Here is an 11,138-nt window from a genome sequence, read left to right as displayed (position 1 = left end):
ATGCGTCATATCCTTTTCTCCCATTTTTTTTTTTTTCTTCTTCTTGAATGATTACTATAACATTTCATACGCTTAAAATGAACCAAATTGCCCTTCTGTCACATCAACTTAAGCACAGAGTCTTGTGTCACATTCATATCGCACGCGGTAAATCATCAAAACTTTTTTCAGAAAGTAACTGCAATTTAAGAAAAGAGGAGGCCAAAGTTTTTTTATTTGGAAAGGAAATTCAGTGGCGTAATGAATAAAAACGTTATGGAGGGGGGGGGGGGGGGGGGCAGAATAAAAAAAAAAAAATCCGAATCACCACTTTTCTTATATGTTACATGCAGGTCCCGCGGAACTAAGTGGGGGGGGGGGGGGGGCTGAAGTATTTACGATCAGGTACATCATGTGAGTGGAGTGTAACTTGGCGTGGGGTCCAGGGGCGGAGACCAATGAAGCTCTGGGGTTTTATGCATTTAATTACGGTTAGACGTGCATATTTTTATTCCTCATTTGTGACACTGGCAGGTCACATTTTTTTTCTTTCTATTTCTCTTTAACAAGTGAGGGGTTGGGGCTCTAACCACCCGAGCCCCCGTCGTTCCGTGGGCCCTTACACGAAGGCTTCTAAATAAGCCTCTTTTTCGCCTGACTGTAAATTTGGGAATTTGTCATTTTCCAACAAACGCATAATAAAGTGTAATACACAACAAAGTTAGAAAAATCCTGGAATATCCTGTCATGTCAGCAACATTTGAAAATCCCTGGTATAGAATTAGAAATAAAACACGTTTTAATTTCAATTGGGAGGGGGGGGGGGGGGGGACAACTGCCTCCCAAATAAAATTAAAACGTGGTTTATTTCTAATTCGATTCCAACTGCCCCCCCCCCTACCATTACGCCAGTGGGTGAAATAATGATTTTAATAACTCCTCGAGCGTTCCTTGTGCATCAGTGCACATTCGTACGATTAATTCGAATCCTTCCAATGTGAAATTTTCCGACGGAATCTGTGCCGACAAGGGCCCTGTTTTCTGGGAAATCCGATGAAATCTATTTTTGATCTGACTGCGTTTGGGGGTAAGCTTACACTGACCCGATACTTCAACATTTTCTGACAAGCCAACAAACGAAAACAAAATCGGCTGATTTTTTTTTTGCCGACTTCCCATTAACATTAACTGACGGTTTTCTTGGTATCATTGAAGAGGGTCATCCGATCGGTGATGCAAGTTGAAAATTAGTTCGTTCATCAATACTCTACTGATTGTGTGAGAAGAACTAATTTTCAAGGTTTTCCTGGTATCACTTTTCACTACCAATAAGCCGTCAATTCATATTAAATTAAATAAACACAGAAATTGATGGGCAAAACATTTTTCACGAAATCGGCCATTTATATTTCACTTTCTATAGTACCTGAGGAATACTTTCTAACAATTTTTACTTTCGTGATCGTGTCAACTGGTGCCTTACAACCCCCCACATTTTAATCACATTTTAAGACATACGGGGATGTACCGCTCTAATGGGTCACTTTTTCACCAAAAATCCCTAAAAATGGGTCTCATTTTCCACAAAAATATTCCTAAACATGGGTCCACTTTTTTTTTAATTTCAAAATTGTTCGTGTGTTTGCATGGCAAATTGTGAAAAATGGGCTTTACTTCGAGAAAAATTCCCCCAAATAACCCTTACACTGAGTAGCGGTTTCGAGGCTTCAACAGCGCACCCCCGACCTAACCAAATCTGAGTACCCCCCCCCCCCCCCCCCCCCCCCGGGCTTACAACAAGTAACATCACCACCAATTTCTCTAAACATGCACATAAAGACAACACAAGAATAAAATCAGTCATCAATTACATTTCATTATCTAAAAAATATAGTTAGGCAAACATGATACATGTATCAACAGTACAACATTATCTACTTTTTGCATCAGTTTATTTACACAAATATTCAGACATTATACAATTGTCAAGCGTATTTCCATTATTATCATTATAATTGTTGTTGTTGATATTCTTGCTTTCTCATAAATTCACATACACCCCACTGTACCACTTGTAGATGTATTAATTTAGATAGGAATCCAAAAGCTTACAAATCATTTTTAAAAATCGATAGAATTAACAAGGGTGACGAAAATTCAAATAAAATGTAATATTATACAGTCTGTATGTACATAAATCTAGATTACAGGTACGATCCTAAATCTCAAATTTATCAAAAGAGTCCTAACTGTAGCTGTCTGTCGACCGACATTGTCCTAATAATGCTCATCTTATCCGTGCCCCGTTTGCACATCTTGCCGATGGCATCCGAAAGGGACCCATCTTTGGATACAACTGTTAGGAGCTCTATGAACTCCTCAAAGTCTATACTGTCTGAATGGTCCACGTCGATCTGATCAAAGGCAAGGCGTCGCTCCTGTTTCGTTGAACTGTCACCTAGCTCGTCGAGGGCAATCTGCCTGAAAATGGAGGAGCCGATCGAATGAAATGATTATTTGCACGAAGCGTCTGCGTTCCCATTTTGGAAGAAACAGCAACATATTTAGTTATGAGATTTTAAGCACGTAACACCTTTTCTGATTTATGTTATCTATGGTCATATGAATAGGTGTATCGACATTTTGGGGACGTTGGAGACCTTCCATTCGCCGTCTGGCCAATGAGCGTTGAACAACGACAGCAGTATTATCCAGGCGCGTACACAGGGGGGGGGGGGGGGGGGGGGGGGTGTTTGGGGGTTAACCTCCCCCCTTTGGTATTTTTATGTGTGTAAACCCCCCCCCTTTGGATTTTTTAATTTTTTTTAATTATTACAACAACAAAAAAAACCAAAAAAAAAATATTCCCATGACTGACCTAAAAAGGTGACCTTACCCCCCCCCCCAACGGAGCCAAATGTCAAATTTTTCAAATTTCGAGACCAAAAAAAAAAAGAAGAAAAAAGTGTCCTCTTACCCCCCCCCCCCCCCCCCCTCCCGCTTATTCAGCGGCTGGCTGAGTCGTTGCGAAATTTTCGGCCCGATTTATAAATGTTAAACCCCCCCCCCCCCGCCCCCCTTGAAAAAATCCTGCGTACGCGCCTGGTATTATCTATTATAATTTTGTAATTTATTTTAATGCAAGTATCGTCATGTACGTACATCATTTCGTAACAGCCTCTTTACATAAATGTGAAACGATTCTTGCTTCAAACTGAAAAGTCTACACTTTTTATTCTGGTGATCTGACCTTTCCTCCATCGTCATTTACCTCAATTGTATAATCAAGTGAAAAAGGATGTCATTTAACACTGATTTCTCGTTAAATTTTGGTTAAATCCCAAGTTTTGTTTTCTTTCATCAATATTCGTCTTCAAACACATTTGTTTTGAAAACCCTTGCAGACTATATAACATTTTCTTTCACATTATTACACAATTAAAGTGGAATTTTGCCATCATTTTTTGTTAGTGAATTTGGGGCATCCGGCAGTTTAGAAGGGCTTTAAAGGTCGGGGTTTAGAGATTGAGTCAAAAATTAAAAAGGAGAATTCTAATAGTGTTAAAAATCGGCAGCAGAGCAATTGTTGGTTATCGTGAGGTCTTACGATCACTTCTCTTATAAAGACATCATGCTTTCAAAAAATATAATCAAACATGACTGAACACTCCCCAAATGTGGAGAAGAAATATCAGAAACAATTTTGAGAATAATCTTCTAACGTCATGAAAAATTCAATGAAGTGAAACAAAATGAAAGCTGGGACCTACAATTCGTGATAGTCGATGAGTCCATCTTGGTTTATATCAAATGACATGAACTGGAACTTGAAGGTTTCTAGTTGAGCCAATGTATACCGGGTAAATTTCTTTTGTAATGCATCCAGATCTAAAGAGGTAAAATGACGAGAAAGCAAGAAAAAATAAATCACAATGTCTTCCATAGCCTCTGCATTCGCCTGCTAGGTGCCCGTTGGCACTTGCTCAGTCAATAGTTAATTTTTAGACATCAGAAGAAAATTTAAGATGTAAGTTAATAGTTGCTCGGATAGAGCATGAAACTGGTCGTTATTTAGTGTTCTCATCTAGGAGTTCATCTTGTAGTTTCATAAACATGATAGTAACATAATTTGATTTAGAGACCTTTAAATACTCTTTACTTATCGTTTTTTTTATTTGTCGCATGCATGATGTTTATGTTGGTTTAAATTTGAAAATGATCACGACTAACAAAAGTTTTCCACTCTTTCACGTAGACTTGACGAGACAGAAATAAATTATTAAGGAACTCTTTATATATATACTGAACGACAACTTAAATATTTATACCCCTTGTAAATTTAATGGCTTGTTCATAACTCAAGAATGAAGGATAGACTGGTTGAATTAGGGCTTTATTGAATACTTTTAGATGTATTAGCTTTGATATGTCAAGAAACATAATTCGGGAGGAATCCATTTTTAAACTTACTTACAAATTACAAAACGTGGTAAGGGTATGAATAATTTAGTTGTTACCTGTAAGTATATAATATAATATAATTGTATATAATATTAGGCCCAATACAATAGTGACAAACCCGTTTCTAAATCGGTGAAAAATCACCAAGATCGTTTTCAAATTATTGTTGCCAAAGAAATGCATGATCCAAAATAGAGTCATGAACCAGTGGTAGTATTACACAAAAACAAAAAAGCTTAAATGAAATTAGGATTTGTCTTACAGAGTTGATCGACCAAAATTGAACTTACTCCCCCATTAATGGCAAACCATTGCGTTATCCAATGATTTGGAAGATTTCAGATTAGATTTCACCCGGGCAAAGGTGTAATGGTATCATAAAGTGGTTGCTAAGAGCAGACGCACCAGAAGCAGTTTGGGATTTTTTTTTTTTGGGGGGGGGGGGGGGGGGGGGGGGGGCGGGGGCGAACATTCCAGGGGGCGAACATTCCAGGGGGCTCACCTTCCAAGGCGTGGGGTAATGAGCAAAAACGATTGGGGGGAGGCAGAAGAAAAAATATGCATCACCACCACTCTAACATGTACTGTACATGCAGGCCCCGCAGAACGTTTTCAAAGTTTTGCAAAGTATTAAAGATCATGTAAATTGGCGTGGGGTCCAGGGGCTTTGCACCTGCTGGGTCCAGGGGACAGATCCCCGGAAGCTTAGGGGTTTTAGGTATTTCATTACGGTCAGATGAGCATCCATTGGTCCTTCTTAGGGCCCTCGGTGGGGTCCAGTGGGCAAAGCCCTACAAGCTCAGGGGTTTTAGGCATTTAATTGCGATCAGATTAGCATTTTGATACTTCATTTGTGACACTGGCAGGTCACTCATTCTTTCTTTCTCTCTTTCTTTCTTTTTCTCTTCAACATACTTTTTCAAAAAAATAATCGAGCTCGAGCCCAAAATCCCTTCCGTTCTGCAGGCCCTGACATGAAGGCTTCTAAATAAGCATATTTTTTTGCCTGTCTGTATATTTGGGAATTAGTAATTTTCCAACTAACGCATTAAAAGTATAATTTACAAAAAATCCCAGAAAATCATTTCAGTTCAGTAACATTTGTGAATCACTGGTATCGATTTAGAAATAAAGTGCCCCCCCCCCCATCAGTACGCCAGTGCAGTGTCCAGGGGCTCATGTCTTCTCACCCCTATAATAACAAAAAACACCTTTTCCATCCTCTCACAATAATCCCACGATTATCGCTATTATAAAATCCTCCATTGATAAATATAGGGACGTGCGGATTATAGAGTACATTTAATTCCTGTTTACTCTCCTTTTCTTTGAATGGAATATAATTTTTTATGTGATTTAATACAGGTTTTATTACTTTTTATTTTCTTTTTGGTTAAAAATACAAAGCATTTTTACTCCTTTACTGCTGATTTTTTTTTTTTTTTTTTTTTTTTTTGGGGGGGGGGGGGGGGGTGAAATGGGTTTAAGAGGTTGAAAACAAAAATTATTTTCTTTTTGGTTAACAAATACAAACCATTTTTACTCCTTTACTGCTGATTTTTTTTTTTTTTTTTTTTGGGGGGGGGGGGGGGGTGAAATGGGTTTAAGAGGTGGAAAAAAGTACCTTCAAATCTTTCCCGTGCTTCTCTTGCTTTCTTACGTTCCTCCACAAACGCCTGAAAGTTCTTTTCTGTTGCAGACTCGAAGCCCGTCTTGTCATATTCTATCTCTATATCCTTCTTCTTTACTCCTGTTAATAAAATGAAACATCGAAGTAGATACTCGTTAACAATCTCTTGTAAACCAACCCTCACTTGTTAGGCTACTAGTCTTAAAACTGACGATTATGATAGGAGGAGCTTTCTACGATTCCAATATTGCCCAAAGCTAAATTTTTAGCAACATTAGCGATATTTTTTCTACTTCGTTATCATATTGACCGCACTAAGACCATATTGCCCTCGTCTTTGACTCGGGTCAATATGATCTTAGCTTGGTCAATATTTCTGATGTACCCCTCAAGCCCAGTCAATATAATATTAATATTTTGATGTTGTTTATAGATTGCATAAGGAGCTGGAAAATATAAATGGGAGCGTTTTCATATTCTTCTTCGTTGAGACTTGTTAAGAGTTGGATTTTTACATTTGAGTAATTCTATAAATTAGTGACCCACTTTGTGACATTTTTGGTGTCCATGTTACAAAACTCCGGGTTACTTGTTATTCCTAGGGTTAAAACAAAGTGGGGGGAGCGAACTTTCGCTCATGCTGGGCCTTCATTATGGAATTCTCTCCCCAATGGATTAAAAATAGCAGTTCTGGAGAAGTGTTGTTGTTGTTGTTGTTGGTTATATTCATGGCGCTCAGTCAGATATGACTATTTACGCCTAGTCTAGTTTTAAGTGTTAAAAAACAATCTTAAGAAATATCTGTTTAATTTAGTTTATAATTGATTACCATTACATTTCATTTCTGTACCTTTCCTATTGCACTTTTGGATATATTTATCAAGTATTTGATTATCAAGAGGATTTGGCGCCATACAAATCTTATGTATTATTATTATTATTATTATGATTGTTAAATGATTCTAGGTATGGAGATGCAATATTATGCTTGGAAATCACTTTACAATCTCACTCCATTGTTTAATTCTTTACTCAGAGCCACAAATACGTGTGGGTTCCTTATGTAACAGGGACACCAAAAATGTCACAAAGTGGGTCTCTTATTTCACACGTTCTAAAGTTATGACTGAGTGGAGAATCTGCAGAATTCGATATTTCCAATATGGAATTCCTATTATAAGTAATAGTTATCGGCCTAGACCTAGTCTGGTGACTAAAGGTCTAGACTGTCTAATTCAGTGGTACTGTGTACGGTTCCTTTCCTTTCGTGCCCCCCCCCCACTTTTTCAGGTACCCAAAAGTGCCTATTTTGACATGTAGGACAAGTGCCCCTTTTCCTTTGTATGAACAGCCCCTTACCCTATTAACAAGTGCCCCTCCTCCTTGTGATAAATGCATCACCTTTCTTTTTTTCATTAGATCCCCTTCACTTTATCATAAATGTCCTTTTTCACCTCTGATAAATTTCCATATTAAAATCTGATAGGTGCCCTTTTCCTTCAACAAGTATCCCATTTCCACTCTCAGTGCCCTTGTTCATCTCTGGTAAGTGCCCCTTTTCTGGTAAGAGAAGTACCTCTTACCACCTCTGAGAAGTTCCCCTTCACCTTTAATAATTGCCCCTGTTCAAATGGTACACAATGTACTTTAACAAGTGCCCCTTTTTCTTTGCAATAATTTCCCCCTTCCCCTTCTGAAAAAAACTCCTTTTCTTTTTTGATGAGTGTCCCTGTTTATCACTGACAAGTGCCCATTTTATTTTGAGAGTGCCCCTTTTCCTTTCTAAAAAGTGCCTCCTTTTCACCCCAATAACTACCACCATCAAAATCTGACAGGTGTCCCTTTTCCATTCTCACAAGTGCCCCTTTTCATCTCTGTTGAGTGCTTCTTTTAAGGTGCGAGAAATTTCCCTTTTCACCTCTGATATTCTTTCCTGTTTACTTCAAGCTGTGCTCCTTTTTCTTTTTAATAAGTGGCTACTTTTCCTTTCTCCATAACATGCACCCCTAATTCAGTGACTTAAAGCCACTTTTTCTTTAACTTTCCCTACTGAGCTCGCTGGCTACGCTCGCATTTATAGCTGTTAAAAGAACTTTCCAGTCTCTCTTCATTAGATTATGCTTAAAATTCATCACGGTTTGCTCTTTGTCCTCTTTATAAGACGTAACTTTTTGCACTGCGACCTCACGAATCTGCAAGCTCGCTCGAAAATTAATATTCAGACCAGCACACCCAACTGCAAAGTATGTTGCTTAAACAGTATCTTGTACCACATAAAGAGAGAAATAAATATTGGTTTCATACCTGGTAGTGTAATCAAAATCTTATCGATGTAGGGGTATACATGTAGACTATAGATAGTCTAAAAATGGTGTAGGCCTAGTCCTATGTAGTCTATGTTCACTTTGATGTTTCCCTTTGTAGGTAGACTACCCCTTTTTTTCTTCAAAAAGTGCCCTTTTTGTTGGTGCCCTCCCCCCACTTTGGAGGACCTCCTCCGCCCATAAATTTAACACGTATTACGTAACGGTTAAGTCAACCATGCTCACTTTAATGGAATCTTGATCTACGAGGTTTAGATTATAGTAACTTCATATCTAACTTAGATCTAGACCACAGTAGGCCTAGTCTATAGTTCAGTAGCCTAGATCTAGGCCTAGGCTAGGCCTAGGCCTATACTCATGGTCTAGCCAGTCTAGGTCTTTATGAATGATGATTAGGTCTAGAGTCTAGTGGTAGATTCTATTTCTAGGCCCTATTTCATTTGATACACATGCATTTCTTGTTAACATTAATAACAATAATAGATCTAATTCAATGGCAAAATTTACAATTATCAATATCATTATCAGTGTCAAGAGACACAACTCTAAGTTAGAGATTGCTGTCATAGAGTCTAGTGAAACTGATATTACAATTTACATAGGCCTAGGGTCAAAAGCCTGTTAATAATCATCCCGGGAATCATCCCAGACAATGTGTGCCCGGACGGCTTGTGTGACTAGTGACTATACCATACCAGGACTTGGGATAGGACTCAGAGTCAGACTCGGTCAGACTCTGTCAGACTCAGACTCAAAATCAGGTCGGGACAAGTGATTTAAATTTGAAGAAGTTTACAAGCAATATTTCATAAATCTTCTTAGACTTATGCTGGACGATATAATAAAGGACAAATATTCACGATGGTTAGTGCTATTTGATGATTCCCGTTAAATCCGAAGGCAAAAGAGAAGGCCTTTTGTTTGTTAATGTATGGACAACACCCCCTCCCCCTCCCCGCTCCATCATACCGTAGGCCTAGGCCTAGATGCAGCTAGCGCCTACGTAACACACAACATGCACACGCCGATTATTTTTTGGTTATTCTTGTTAAAATGTTAGTCTTTCATTTTTAATCAGCCCTTTTAATCTACCTATTATGATAAACTCACCACTCGTATTGTAGGATATCTCCGGCTCAAAGCTGATGATTGTCTTAGGAACTGGAATAGGAAAGCTGGGATTGAGTCCCATTTTTGATGATGATTATTAATAAATAATTAATATTATTGTTAAATTTGAAGTTTGTGCAGCTGATATGACGTCATTTGAATTCTGCGCACGCAGATGACGTATTATGTGTACGCGCATCTCAATTATTACGTCATATCTCTAGTGCTACGTCAAACTTTGACACTTAATATGCAGCGAGTATACTTTCACGTACTAGAAGCGACGATGAAGTGTCAATGAGGTCAATGAAGTTTACTATAAATGACTCAGTTTCGAGAGGTGTCAGCTACGCTATGGGCGCTATGACTACCGGTGCTAGCCCAAAGAAGAGGCAGTCTTGCCCTTGTCACCAGGACCGATGTTAAACAATGATCTGGTTGCTGACCTAGTGCGACAGTTTATTGAGGTCCTGCAACCCCTCAATTATCAAGACCGTGTGGCGACTGCAGTGAGTGCGGCCAGCATGGATTCCGTCATGGCCAAGGCTTGAAGAAATGGACCCCTCCTCCTCCTACTCCGTCAGCTGCATCCGCCCAGACCAACGTCTTAAGATTTGAGGTGGGCCGTCTTGAACAATATAAGTGTCGCGAGAATATAAAGATCAATGGTCTGCCTGAGACAGCTGGGGAGGACACGTCCGAGATGGTGAAGAAGCTGGGAGGGAGATTGCCGTGCAGGTATGCCGTCTCGCATCGTCTACCAGGTGGAAGGTCTGGAAAGCCGGCGCCAATCTTCGTGCGGAGGGAGAGGAGGACGGAGTACATCCAGAAAAAGCGGCGACTGAGGGAGATGAAGCGGGACATCTTCCTTGCCGAAGAACTGACAGAGGTAGGTGAGAGAAAACCATGAGAATATCACCAAGGTTTAGACCATCGACGGCAAAATCTTTGTGTACTGAATGGCGGTTCGAAGGTGACCATCGACACGCCTGATGACCTGCTGAAGATCGGGTGGTCCGAGGACCGCATCAGGTCTTTCTCGATGGGATAGGGATACGTCGGCCCGGTAGTAGTGAGCACATTTTTTTTTTGGCACTCGGAAATTAAAAAAATCGCACCTCCCCCCCTTGAGCGCCAGGGGGGGGGGGCATCTCCAATAAAAGGTAAAATTAACGTTTTTCCCAGGGGGCGGGCCCCCGGGATCCGCCACTGTTTCGGGGGGTAGTTGCCCTGGGGGGGGGGGGGGGTAAATTTCAGGGGGGTAATAATTGTCCGACACGGGGGAGAGAGTAATAATTGTCCTACTTCTAGAACCTTTTTACCGATACATACTTTAATGGGGTAGGAGAAGGGGGGGGGGGGGGAGAAATAGGGCTGTCAAAGGACTTGTGTTCACATCGTAATCGGAGTAGTCCTCCGCACTTCTTATATTTAACATGCTCCCAGTTTTTTCTAATAAAGTGGAATTTTAAGTTTATAAACCATCAAATTAAACTACACGCGACAAAGAATTGATTTCTCACAACATGATTAATTTTGCCATTAAACTTCATCAATGTTAATTTATCCCTTTCTCCGATCAATTTAAACATATCTGAATTCATCCATGGGGACTACTGAAGTAGATTCTAGAC

The 11,138-nt window shown here is 39.7% G+C and overlaps 1 protein-coding gene across 1 annotated transcript; it reads right to left on the bottom strand.

Moving 5' to 3' along the window:
• Positions 1-1,938: 1,938 nt before the first annotated feature.
• LOC100894060 (troponin C) lies at positions 1,939-9,600 on the bottom strand. The gene is made up of 4 exons (XM_003727541.3): positions 9,505-9,600; positions 6,065-6,190; positions 3,750-3,867; positions 1,939-2,460 (listed from the first exon to the last, which is right to left on the bottom strand). Exons 1-4 carry the CDS (start codon positions 9,584-9,586, stop codon positions 2,214-2,216), a joined length of 573 nt encoding a protein of 190 aa, XP_003727589.1. The 5' UTR covers positions 9,587-9,600; the 3' UTR covers positions 1,939-2,213.
• Positions 9,601-11,138: the final 1,538 nt, after the last annotated feature.

Source organism: Strongylocentrotus purpuratus, unplaced genomic scaffold, assembly GCF_000002235.5.
Source record: "Strongylocentrotus purpuratus isolate Spur 01 unplaced genomic scaffold, Spur_5.0 spur5_scaffold_2, whole genome shotgun sequence".
Taxonomy (NCBI): Eukaryota; Metazoa; Echinodermata; class Echinoidea; order Camarodonta; family Strongylocentrotidae; genus Strongylocentrotus; species Strongylocentrotus purpuratus.
This window is presented reverse-complemented; position numbering and strand designations above follow the sequence as displayed.